A 14,109-nucleotide genomic window follows, 5' to 3' on the forward strand; every position below is an offset into this window, starting at 1 on the left:
ACGAGAAAGAGAGAGGAGAGAGGAGAGAGAGGAGAGAGGTTGAAGGAGAGAGAGGAGAGAGAGAGAGGAGAGAGGAGAGAGAGAGAGAGAGAAGAGAGAGCGGGGGAGAGAAAGAGACAAACCCAGATAAAAAGAGAAACAAGGTCAACCAGCAGCAGTTACAACTTTAGCTCTACTAAATGGATTAATCCCATCCAACCATCAGACACCTAATAAACAATAGAAGGAGAGAGTCATTTGATTTGGGAGTCTTTTGTAGATTTCTCCCTCTGGATTTTGAAGATTTAAGTTTTGTGGATTAAGACCTACGGAACATAGGGGAACACCCCCATTCTCTGATGGCTCCGTCTCCATGTGCTGAAAGCCAAATCAGATTGCGGATTTCTCCAGACCCTTTTTTTCTAAAAGCAATGATCACTTTCTTCACTGATGATCAGTGTTACAGTGTTACAGTGTTCACCCCAGTCACTGAGGACATGTAAACAATATAGAATGGGGGAATGTCATAATACTTGATATGTTATGCAGTGAACAAGTCATACCACTGTATTGACCAAAGAGACATTGGTTATTATTGAACAAAAACAACTCTCCACATCAGTTTGGTGTTGTTTTTAAGGCTGCTTGGTCAGCCATTTTACTACGGTATTTTCCCAACTACATTTTGTATCACAGCTTTTTTTTGTTGTTCCTTCTACTATACATTTTATCTGCTCGTTAGTGATAATAGTAGCAGCATTACCAAACCACAGATCAAACATACATATTACAGACAGACAGACAGACAGACAGACAGACAGACAGACAGACAGACAGACAGACAGACAGACAGACAGACAGACAGACAGGAAAACAGACAGACATACAGGCAGGCATACAGGCAGACAGACAGGCAGACTGGCAAATAGACAGATAGGCAGGCATACAGGCAGACAGACAGGCAGACAGGCAGACAGAATCTAGTATCTCCAATATATACATGTATACAGTGCCTTACAAAAGTATTCATCCCCTTGGCGTTTTCCTATTTTGTTGCATTACAACCTGTAATTTAAATTTATTTATTTGGATATCATGTAATGGACAGACACAAAATAGTCCAAATTGGTGAAGTGAAATGAAAAAAATTACTTGTTTCTCAAAAATAAAAAACAGAAAAATGGTGTTTGCATATGTATTCACCCCCTTTGCTATGAAGCCCCTAAATAAGATCTGGTGCATCCAATTACCTTCAGAAGTCACAATTAGTTAAATAAAGTCCACCTGTGTGTCACATGATCTTTCAAATGATCTCAGTATATATACACCTGTTCTGAAAGGCCCCAGAGTCTGCAACACCACTAAGCAAGGGGCACCACCAAGCAAGCGGCACCATGAAGACCAAGGACAAAGTTGTGGAGAAGTACAGATCAGGGTTGGGTTATGAAAAAATATCAGAAACTTTGAACATCCCACAGAGCACCATTAAATCCATTATCAAAAAAATGGAAAGAATATGGCACCACAACAAACCTGCCAAGAGAGGGCCGCCCACCAAAACTCACAGACCAGGCAAGGAGGGCATTAATCAGAGAGGCAACAAAGAGACCAAAGATAACCCTGAAGGAGCTGCAAAGCTCCACAGTGGAGATTGGAGTATCTGTCCATTGGACCACTTTAAGCCGTACACTCCACAGGGCTGGGCTTTACGGAAGAGTGGCCAGAAAAAGCCATTGCTTAAAGAAGAAAATAAGCAAACACGTTTGGTGTTCACCAAAAGGCATGTGGGAGACTCCCGAAACAGATGGAAGAAGGTACTCTGGTCAGATGAGACAAAAATTGAGTTTTTTGGCCATCAAGGAAAACGCTATGTCTGGCACAAACCCAACATCTCTCATCACCCCGAGAACACCATCCCCACAGTGAAGCATGGTGGTGGCAGCATCATGCTGTGGAGATGTTTTTCATCGGCAGGGACTGGGAAACTGGTCAGAATTGAAGGAATGATGGACAGTGCTAAATACAGGGAAATTCTTCAGGGAAACCAGTTTCAGTCTTCCAGAGATTTGAGACTGGGACGGAGGTTCACCTTCCAGCAGGACAATGACCCTAAGCATACTGCTAAAGCAACACTTGAGTGGTTTAAGGGGAAACATTTAAATGACTTCGAAGGGCCTAGTCAAAGCCCAGACCTCAATCCAATTGAGAATCTGTGGTATGACTTAAAGATTGCTGTACACCAGCGGAACCCATCCAACTTGAAGGAGCTGGAGCAGTTTTGCCTTTAAGAATGTGCAAAAATCCCAGTGGCCAGATGTGCCAAGCTTATAGAGACATACCCCAAGAGACTTGCAGCTGTAATTGCTGCAAAAGGTGGCTCTACAAAGTATTGACTTTGGGGTGATAGTTATGCACACTCATGGAATTCTGTTTTTTTGTCTTATTTCTTGTTTGTTTCACAAGAAAAAATATTTTGCATCTTCAAAGTGGTAGGCATGTTGTGTAAATCAAATGATACAAACCAACCAAAAATCAATTTTATTTCCAGGTTGTAAGGCAACCAAAATAGGAAAAATGTCAAGGGGGTGAATACTTTCGCAAGCCACTGTACATGATTACACCTTTATAAGAAACATTATCAAAGGCATGGCCACTGAGCGAGTAAACAATATAAGAATATAAAAATAAACAGGAAAATAAATAATAATAAATGAATAAAGGTAATGAATGATTGAATTTGCTAAACCGAACCTCCAATCACAGAAGCAGGTCATCAACACATCATTATCAATGTTTTCATGTTACTATGACAACAACGTTTTCTACCAAATCAGCTTTGAGTCCTTCCTCATAACAGCTGAATGGTGAATTACGACTTCCCAGTTATTTCTACATGAGCATCACTGTCAACAACATCATGTCTTGTCAACTCCTATGGTCACTGTCAAGAAAATGAACATAGGAGTTAGCACAAATATATCTGGGACAAGGCTGCACAATCATCACCATCATCATGAGCATCATCCCCATCATGAGCACCACTGTGTTCACTGTTTCATTGTTGTTTCATTAGTGATGCTTCAGTGTTGAGAGACTCATGACCCATGTCCTGTCTTGCTTCAGTGTTGAGAGACTCATGACCCATGTCCTGTCTTGTTTCAGTGTTGAGAGACTAATGACCCATGTCCTGTCTTGTTTCAGTGTTGAGAGACTAATGACCCATGTCCTGTCTTGTTTCAGTGTTGAGAGACTAATGACCCATGTCCTGTCTTGTTTCAGTGTCTCCTCCTGCAGTTCTCCATAAGGTCACGGCCTGGTGTGACCTTTCACCTCTCACCCTCGATCTCGGCTACAGCCGATTGGCTCCTATAGTACACATAGAATGTGTTACCTGGCAACAGCTGAGCGGAAACGCTCCACACATGCACTGGTCATAAACAGGTACATTTACTGACACGCCCACGTCACCTGACCTGTAAATCTCTGACACCTGTCTTACACCTGTACACAATCCTCCAATAGCACCTCCTCCTCAACCTTCTTCTCTCAACTCCCCTCGTCTCCCTTTCCCACAGAGGGAGTAGGGTACACTTATAGTATGGACTGTTGTTTCCAAGCACCCTTTAATTTACTTCCACAGGAGGATAAGAGTTGAGCACCATGGTTCATTCTCTTTCTTCACCTGGCTGGTGGAGCCCCCTGCTGACGTGGTGGAGGTATTGTAGCTAGATTACGTTACATTACACGGTAGTCTCATACTCCATGACCTCCTTGGGTTTGCTCAGACTGCGGTATTGGATCCTTGGCGTGACCGGGGAGGTGTTCTCCAGGACAAGGATGGTCTTCCGCAGCCGCCTGTCAATGAAGTGAGCATCCCAGGCAGGGTACCTTTTTCTGGGAAGGTCTATCCGGATCACTGGCCCCTCTGTCCTGAGGGTCCGGGGGGCCAGGGCCGGAGAGGTAGTGGTGGTGGATCTAACCTGGAACACAGCTAGATCACTTGGTACCACTTCGCCCCGGTCCACACCTGCAGTCCTAGTTAGAGTCCTAGGGGGGCTGGTGACCACGTCTGGAGGAGGGAGGGGTGATGCCTTGGCTGGGGTCACACAGGACTCCACCATCAACCCCCCTTCCTCCACACACACACCCCACTCAGCCCCGGACACCGGCCCGTCAGGGTGCAGGAGACAATAATACACCAACATGAAGAAAGTCCCCAGAGCGTAGCTACAAACCACAACACACACAACGATGAGGGCGTAAAAGTCGGAGGTGTTCGGCCCACGGTAAAGGTACCACGCCGCGGTGAGAGACACGTTCTCTACCAGAGTCACTGAGTAATAGAGACACATCCTGAAACGGGCGCGGCCTTCCTTGACGTTGAACCAGCAGAAGATATAGATGATACCCACTACCATGTTATAGATGATCTCCTCCCACTTGGACATGCAGAAGTCTGTCTCCCCCTGGATGATCCAGAACGTCATGATGCACCAGTGGCTCACGATGAAGATACCAAAGTAGAGCTGGGAGATAGAGAGGGAGGCAGAAAGACAGAGAAAGGGTTAGTCATGATGAAGATACCGAAGTAGAGCTGGGAGATAGAGAGGGAGGCAGAAAGACAGAGAAAGGGTTAGGGTTAGTCATGATGAAAATACCGAAGTAGAGCTGGGAGATAGAGAGGGAGGCAGAAAGACAGAGAAAGGGTTAGTCATGATGAAGATACTGAAGTAGAGCTGGGAGATAGAGAGGGAGGCAGAAAGACAGAGAAAGGGTTAGTCATGATGAAGATACCGAAGTAGAGCTGGGAGATAGAGAGGGAGGCAGAAAGACAGAGAAAGGGTTAGTCATGATGAAGATACCGAAGTAGAGCTGGGAGATAGAGAGGGAGGCAGAAAGACAGAGAAAGGGTTAGGGTTAGTCATGATGAAGATACCGAAGTAGAGCTGGGAGATAGAGAGGGAGGCAGAAAGACAGAGAAAGGGTTAGGGTTAGTCATGATGAAGATACTGAAGTAGAGCTGGGAGATAGAGAGGGAGGCAGAAAGACAGAGAAAGGGTTAGGGTTAGTCATGATGAAGATACCGAAGTAGAGCTGGGAGATAGAGAGGGAGGCAGAAAGACAGAGAAAGGGTTAGTCATGATGAAGATACTGAAGTAGAGCTGGGAGATAGAGAGGGAGGCAGAAAGACAGAGAAAGGGTTAGTCATGATGAAGATACTGAAGTAGAGCTGGGAGATAGAGAGGGAGGCAGAAAGACAGAGAAAGGGTTAGTCATGATGAAGATACTGAAGTAGAGCTGGGAGATAGAGAGGGAGGCAGAAAGACAGATTTAGGGTTAGTCACGATGAAGATACTGAAGTAGAGCTGGGAGATAGAGAGGGAGGCAGAAAGACAGAGAAAGGGTTAGTCATGATGAAGATACTGAAGTAGAGCTGGGAGATAGAGAGGGAGGCAGAAAGACAGAGAAAGGGTTAGGGTTAGTCACGATGAAGATACTGAAGTAGAGCTGGGAGATAGAGAGGGAGGCAGAAAGACAGATTTAGGGTTAGTCACGATGAAGATACTGAAGTAGAGCTGGGAGATAGAGAGGGAGGCAGAAAGACAGATTTAGGGTTAGTCATGATGAAGATACTGAAGTAGAGCTGGGAGATAGAGAGGGAGGCAGAAAGACAGAGAAAGGGTTAGTCATGATGAAGATACCGAAGTAGAGCTGGGAGATAGAGAGGGAGGCAGAAAGACAGAGAAAGGGTTAGTCATGATGAAGATACCGAAGTAGAGCTGGGAGATAGAGAGGGAGGCAGAAAGACAGAGAAAGGGTTAGTCATGATGAAGATACTGAGGTAGAGCTGGGAGATAGAGAGGGAGGCAGAAAGACAGAGAAAGGGTTAGGGTTAGTCATGATGAAGATACTGAAGTAGAGCTGGGAGATAGAGAGGGAGGCAGAAAGACAGAGAAAGGGTTAGGGTTAGTCATGATGAAGATACTGAAGTAGAGCTGGGAGATAGAGAGGGAGGCAGAAAGACAGAGAAAGGGTTAGGGTTAGTCATGATGAAGATACTGAAGTAGAGCTGGGAGATAGAGAGGGAGGCAGAAAGACAGAGAAAGGGTTAGTCATGATGAAGATACTGAAGTAGAGCTGGGAGATAGAGAGGGAGGCAGAAAGACAGAGAAAGGGTTAGTCACGATGAAGATACTGAAGTAGAGCTGGGAGATAGAGAGGGAGGCAGAAAGACAGAGAAAGGGTTAGTCATGATGAAGATACTGAAGTAGAGCTGGGAGATAGAGAGGGAGGCAGAAAGACAGAGAAAGGGTTAGTCATGATGAAGATACTGAAGTAGAGCTGGGAGATAGAGAGGGAGGCAGAAAGACAGAGAAAGGGTTAGTCATGATGAAGATACTGAAGTAGAGCTGGGAGATAGAGAGGGAGGCAGAAAGACAGAGAAAGGGTTAGTCATGATGAAGATACTGAAGTAGAGCTGGGAGATAGAGAGGGAGGCAGAAAGACAGAGAAAGGGTTAGGGTTAGTCATGATGAAGATACCGAAGTAGAGCTGGGAGATAGAGAGGGAGGCAGAAAGACAGAGAAAGGGTTAGTCACGATGAAGATACCGAAGTAGAGCTGGGAGATAGAGAGGGAGGTAGAAAGACAGAGAAAGGGTTAGTGTTATCATGATGAAGATACTGAAGTAGAGCTGGGAGATAGAGAGGGAGGCAGAAAGACAGAGAAAGGGTTAGTCATGATGAAGATACCGAAGTAGAGCTGGGAGATAGAGAGGGAGGTAGAAAGACAGAGAAAGGGTTAGTCATGATGAAGATACCGAAGTAGAGCTGGGAGATAGAGAGGGAGGCAGAAAGACAGAGAAAGGGTTAGTCATGATGAAGATACCGAAGTAGAGCTGGGAGATAGAGAGGGAGGCAGAAAGACAGATTTAGGGTTAGTCATGATGAAGATACTGAAGTAGAGCTGGGAGATAGAGAGGGAGGCAGAAAGACAGAGAAAGGGTTAGTCACGATGAAGATACCGAAGTAGAGCTGGGAGATAGAGAGGGAGGCAGAAAGACAGAGAAAGGGTTAGTCATGATGAAGATACTGAAGTAGAGCTGGGAGATAGAGAGGGAGGCAGAAAGACAGAGAAAGGGTTAGTCACGATGAAGATACCGAAGTAGAGCTGGGAGATAGAGAGGGAGGCAGAAAGACAGAGAAAGGGTTAGGGTTCACGATGAAGATACCGAAGTAGAGCTGCAACACAGGGACGTCATTTATTTTATTTTTAAACAACAGCTCAATGGTTGTAAAAAGTCAGGTAACTTTCTGAAAATTCCCAGGTTTTTCCCGAAATCCCACTTAGAGGGAATAAACAGGAAATCCAGACTCCTCCAACCAGCATATTCTAAAAGAAATGGGAATTTAGGGAAAGTTACCAGTATTTTGCAACCTTACCCAGCATGAACATGAATATAACCTGCAATTAATGCTAACTTTGTTTAAATTATAGAAACATAAATTGCATTTTTCTCAGTGCATGTTCTGTGTGGTGTGTAACCTTTACCTGGAACACAGAGGCAAACAGGGCGAAGGCGATGGTCCTGGCCCCGATGGTGAAGAAGTGCCACAGCATCTGAACAATCACAGCCTTGTAGGACATCGGGAGCTTGTCATCTCTGGAGTCCCTCAGAGTCTTCTGGTAAGATGCTATCATCCAGGCCAGAGAGACCAAGGAGGCTGAGGCAGAGAGACCTGGAGAGAGTAGGGAAGAGATATGAGAGAGAGAGATTTGAGATAGAAAGGTGTTTGAGACACCATCTGGTAGGATGCTATGATCCAGGCCAGAGAGACTAGAGAAGTGAGGCAGAGAGACCAACAGATGGGGACAGAGAGAAATGAGTGGTAAGGAGGATGTACATTCTTTATATGACTGGACTCTGTTCAGAGAATGAGATCTGATCAGAGATTGAGATCTGGTCAGAGATTGAGATCTGTTCAGAGATTGAGATCTGTTCAGAGATTGAGATCTGATCAGAGATTGAGATCTGATCAGAGATTGAGATCTGATCAGATATTGAGATCTGTTCAGAGATTCCCTGTGTTTTATATAACTGCCTGTTCTATGGTTCCTCAGTTCTGTCCTCAGGAAGACACATTACATAACCTCATCAAAGTAGACCAGACCAGCGAGCCCTCATGCTCAGCCTAAATAACGTAGACTACCCCAGTCTAGATACCCCAGTCTAGACTAACCCAGTCTAGACTAACCCAGTCTAGACTAACCCAGCCTAGACTAACCCAGCCTAGACTAACCCAGTCTAGACTAACCCAGTCTATACTACCCCAGTCTATAGTACCCCAGTCTATAGTACCCCAGTCTATACTGCCCCAGTCTATACTGCCCCAGTCTATACTACCCCAGTCTATACTAACTCAGTCTATACTGCCCCAGTCTATACTGCCCCAGTCTATACTGCCCCAGTCTATACTGCCCCAGTCTATACTACCCCAGTCTATACTGCCCCAGTCTATACTGCCCCAGTCTATACTATCCAGTCTATACTACCCCAGTCTATACTACCCCAGTCTATACTACCCCAGTCTATACTAACTCAGTCTATACTGCCCCAGTCTATACTACCCCAGTCTATACTACCCCAGTCTATACTGCCCCAGTCTATACTGCCCCAGTCTATACTGCCCCAGTCTATACTGCCCCAGTCTATACTACCCTCTGCTTGAGAAAAGCTGTAATGCAGCATCATGATCGTTATACACACACACACACACACACACACACACACACACACACACACACACACACACACACACACACACACACACACACACACACACACACACACACACACACACATTTGATCTGACAGAATCAGAAGAGTTTGCTTTGGATTTTCCTAAAAGGCCTGATTGTTGTCTTCATCTCCATCATCTCCAAAATTACATTAAAAGACCACTTTTATAATTTTAGCGTTTTGCTGTTACATTTTTCATGCCTTTAGATGGGATTCATTACTAATTGGACATGAGATTAAATTATTAACATTTTGCAAAATGAATATTTAATTAAGTTAAATGAGGTCTCCCGTCTCGCTGCTTTTGGCTCTCCTGCTATGATCTTATTAACACGTCTAACATATTAATATTAATTCTCCAGAAGGAATAATAGATCTCATAACTAACAGACTCTTCAACAGAGACAGATGCACACAAACAACTTTTAAATTATTACATTTGTGAATTCTTTCAAAGTTATGTGAGGAAAAGAAGAAGATAACATGGGAATCCTTCAACAGTGAGAAGATAACATGGGAATCCTTCAACAGTGAGAAGATAACATGGGAATCCTTCAACAGTGAGAAGATAACATGGGAATCCTTCAACAGTGAGAAGATAACATGGGAATCCTTCAACAGTGAGAAGATGGATGAATTTTACTTTTACTTGAGTCATTTTCTTTTAAGGTATCTTTACTTTTACTCAAGTATGAAAATTGGGTACTTTTTCCATCACTGCATTTGTGAGTGTGTGTGTGTGTGTCTGTGATCTTGCAGCTGTCCACTCAAACTGGAAGCAGAAGAGAGCAATAAGGGATATGAACCAGCTCTGTAATTCCTTCAGACATCTGTATAATTTGTATGTCATATCACAGGAAGAGATACCACATTCACACAGATTTGCAAGAAGTGGGAAGTTTGGATTTGTCACTTAAAGCCCAAATATATCGTACTTTGACTAATATGATGACTTATTGACTTAAATTGTTGTGCAACATCTTGGGTAAGTCTGTTTTTGTATCTATCAGAACTCAGAATAAGACCCAGATGCAGTCAGCTAGAGTCACAGATGTTTATTGACCCAAACAGGGGGCAGGCAAAAGACAGGTCAAAGGCAGGCAGAGGTCTGTAATCCAGGGCAGAGTCAATAAGGTACAGAACAGCAGGCAGGCTCGGGGTCAGGACAGGCAGAGGTTCGTAAACGGGTCAGTGTCAGGCAGGTACAGAACGGCTGGCAGGCTCGGGGTCAGGACAGGCAGAATGGTCTGAACTGGGGGAAACTAGGAAACAGAACTTGAGAAAGCAGGGATACGGGTAAACACGCTGGTAAGACCTGACAAGACAAACTGGCAACAGACAAACAGAGAACACAGGTATAAATACACTGGGGATAATGACGAAGATGGCCAGCACATGGAGGGGGGGTGGAGACAAGCACAAAGACAGGTGAAACAGATCAGGGTGTGACAATATCAGATGAATCAGCTCTGTAGCACCTTCAGATATCTGTCAGTCTGTTGTCTTTGTGTGTATGTTTGTTCAGCTCCTGTCCCAGGAGGTTTAGATTATAGAAGAATTGCTAGATTAGACATTTCCAGACCACACACACCAAGAGGGCACGACTTTGACAGAGGTCACAGAGAACTAAAATCATTTTCACACAGAAAGCCAGGAAACATTTCAACTCACAAGCTAGACAAATCTAAGGTAAGTTTGGGTCTTCCTCAAGGCTCTGTTCTCAGACCTCTTCTGTTATCAGCTTGTACTGTAGGCCTCTTAGTGATGTTGCTCGGGACCACAGTGTCGATTTCCTCAGCTACTTGGTCTATATACAACTGTACATTTCAATGAAACATTGTGAATCTTCACTTTTGCCTGGACTGATGGTAATACAGAAACATTTGACATTCAGACATGGCATTACTGTTGTACCCACCAAGATAGCTGTTCAGTTATGGTCATGTGTCACTGCTAAAATGATAACTTATATTGTAAACTTTTCTATTAGTAGTGGTACATTTCCCAAGGATCTCAAAACAGCCCGGGTGGTTCCACTCCACAAGAAGAGCAGTAAAACAAATGTAGGAAACTACAGGCCTGTGTCAATCCTCAGCACCTCATCCAAAGTTGTTGAGAGATTCGTTTTTAATCAACTCGAGGGATACTTTCTTGAGCACAAACTTCTTTATGTACTTCAATCTGGCTAAAGAACAGCTCATTCCACTGATACCTCCTTATCCACCTTTATGACCACAATAAGCAGGAACGTGAGAAGGGGGAACTATACAATTATGATCATGTTAGACTTGCAGAAAGCTTTTGACATTGTGGATCATGATATTCTCCTGATGAAACTGAAATTCATGGGTCTAAATTATGTAGCAGTGAATTGGTTTGGGTCTCATCTGACCAACAGAACAACAAGTATGATGTTGATGACGTTCTGTCAGAGGCCAAAGAAATATCCCGTGGAGTACCACAGGGATCCATTTTAGGGCCTCTCTTATTTCTTATATATGTTAATGATTTGCCAGATACAGTAAAGTGCAAACTCCTGCTTTATGCTGATGATTCAGCCATACTCGTATCATGGAAGGATACAGTTTACATAGAAGAGACCCTGAGTAAGAAATTGCATTTTGTTAGAGATTGGTTGTCTGACAACAAATTGTCACTACATTTGGGAAAAAACTGAATCGGTTTTGTTTGGAACAAAACATAGATTGCTTAGGGCTGATGAGATAATGGCAAACTGTGCAGGCAAGGAGATTGAATCGAAAACAAGTGAATCGAAAACAAGTGAATCGAAAACAAGTGAATCGAAAACAAGTGAATCTTGGTGTGTCCCTAGATCAATCCCTTTCTGGAGACCTGATTGCTGCTAAAATTATTTCTAAAATGGCAAACAAATGTAAATGTTTATATCGTTAACGCTAGATATTTTAACATTAAAGTTAAGAAACTGCTTGTCTCAACCTTGTCATTTTGATTATACCTGCTCTGCTTGGTATAGTGGGCTATCAAAAAAGCTGAAAAAGAGAATGCAGGTCATGCAAAATAATGTTATCTGGTATATGCTGAATGTCCTCCCTAGGACCCACATAACGTTATCTGGTATATGCTGAATGTCCCCCTTAGGACCCACATAGGGGTACAGGAGTTCCAGGAAGTGGGCTTGTTGCCTTTGGAGTCCAGAGTGGACCAACTTAAACTTAATCATATGTTTGACATCTTAAATGACCGTGCCCCAGGTTACATGAAAAACCACATTGATATGGTCTATAACCAACACAGTCATAATACCAGAGCTAGTGTTTATGTCTTGTAAAATCCCAAGTGTAAACAGTACAGCGAGGAGCACGTTTTTCCATACAGGCATTTGTCTATGGAATAGCCTTCCCTTGGAGATAAAGCAAAGAAAAAGTAAAAAAAAAAAAAAATAGCTTTAAAAAACAGGCAAAGGTTTTCATTTGGACAAGGTTGTCTAGGTAAGAGAAACCACTCCACTGCCCTCTACTGTTGGTCAGGTGTATTGATCTGAAGGATCGGTATGATGTGTAATGAATAGATTATTTTAATGTGAAATGAATATGGTTGATTTTTTTTTTTAAAGTTAGGGAGAAGTACAGTGAATAGTGTCACTTTTTAGGACGTCAATATAAATGAATGTATTTATGGTTGTTTGTAATTTTCGCTTGTCTTTTAATCATTATATGTGTCGTTGTTTTTACCATCGAGGACCACTATGGAAACAAGCGTTTTAAATGAATACTTTCAAGTGATATCCTCTGGGTCCACATTGTACATTTTGTTGTATATGTCAAAATAAATTCAATTCAATGGCTATTTACTTATTCCGCATTATCCCGCTTTTTTGGGGGGGTTTTGGCAATGTCAGTCTGTCATTGCCATATTAACATCTTCATCAGTGTCATCAGTATTTTCCTTCCAAATTGTCCCTCTAATCTTCTGCCTTTGTATGCTGACAGTCTTGTGGCGATATGCTCTCTGCGATGTTTGATTCAATTAAGATTGGCTCTGCTCGTCGTGCTTGCTCAGTGCAAGGATGGCGTTGTCTGTGTGTGTGTGTGTGTGTGTGTGTGTGTGTGAAGCACTTTCCCGTCCATAGCTAATTAAGAGATCTCTGCATCTGTCTGGATCGGGTCCAAATGGCGAAGGAGTGAGTGAGTCTGTGTGTGTGTGTGTGTGTGTGTGTGTGTGTGTGTGTGTGTGTGTGTGTGTGTTTCGCGTGTACAGTGCATTAGGAAAGTATTCAGACCCCTTGACTTTTTCCACATTTTGTTACGTTACAGCCTTATTCTAAAATGTATGAAATCTTTTTTTCCCTCTTCAATCTACACACAATACCCCATAATGACAAAGTGGAAACAGGTCAAAAAAATTAAAACCAGAAATAACTTATTTAAATAAGTATTCAGACCCTTTGCTATGAGACTCGAGATTGAGGTTAGGTGCATCCTGTTTCCATTGATCATCCTTGAGATGTTTCTACAACTTGATTGTAATCCCCCTGTGGTAAATTCAATTGATTGGACATGATTTGGAAAGGCACACACCTGTCTATATAAGGTCCCACAGTTGACAGTGCATGTCAGAGCAAAAACCAAGACATCAGGTCGAAGGAATCGAACTCCAGGCTGTAGTGATGCCACAACACTGCGATGCAGTGCCTGAGACCGCTGCGCCACTCTGCCGCCATCATTCTTAAATGGAAGAAGTTTGGAACCACCAAAACTCTTCCTAGAGCTGGCCACCCGGCCAAACTGAGCTATTGGGGGGAAGAAGGGCCTTGGTCCGGGAGGTGACCAAGAACCCGATGGTCACTCTGACAGAACTCCTGAGTTCCTCTGTGGAGAGTGGGAGAATCTTCCAGAAGATCAACAATCTCTGCAGCACTCCACCAATCAGGCCTTTATGGTAGAGTGGCCAGACAGAAGCCACTCCTCAGTAAAAGCCACAAAGCTAAAAGGCACCTAAAGGAATCTCAGAACATTAGAAACAAGATTCTCTGGTCTGACGAAACAAAGATTGAACTCTTTTGCCTGAATGCCAAGTGGCATGTCTGGAGGAAACCTGGCACCATCCCTAGGGTTAAGCACGGTGTTGGCAGCATCATGCTGTGGGAATGTTTTTCAGCTGCAGGGACTGGGAGACTAGTCAGGATCGAGGGAAAGATGAACGGAGCAAAGTGCAGAGAGATCCGTATCGAAAACCTGCTCCAGAGCACTCAGGACCGCTCAATGGGGCGAAGGTTCACTTCTAACAGGACAACGACCCTAAGCACACAGCCAAGAGAACCCAGGGGTGGCTTCGGGACAAGTCTCTGAA

General features: G+C 43.7%; 1 protein-coding gene across 1 annotated transcript in view; it reads right to left on the bottom strand.

The window, feature by feature from the left end:
- Positions 1-2,516: 2,516 nt before the first annotated feature.
- The window catches only part of LOC106590852 (XK-related protein 7), a 133,758-nt gene continuing 122,165 nt past the window's right edge, over positions 2,517-14,109 (bottom strand). The window contains exons 3-4 of the mRNA XM_045696505.1: positions 7,530-7,717; positions 2,517-4,505 (exon numbers count right to left, since the gene is read on the bottom strand). Of these exons, the coding sequence (XP_045552461.1) occupies positions 3,720-4,505; positions 7,530-7,717 (974 nt within the window). The 3' untranslated portion in view covers positions 2,517-3,719. The remainder of the gene's footprint in view (positions 4,506-7,529; positions 7,718-14,109) is intronic.

This window comes from Salmo salar, chromosome ssa15 (genome assembly GCF_905237065.1).
Source record: "Salmo salar chromosome ssa15, Ssal_v3.1, whole genome shotgun sequence".
NCBI lineage: Eukaryota > Metazoa > Chordata > Actinopteri > Salmoniformes > Salmonidae > Salmo > Salmo salar.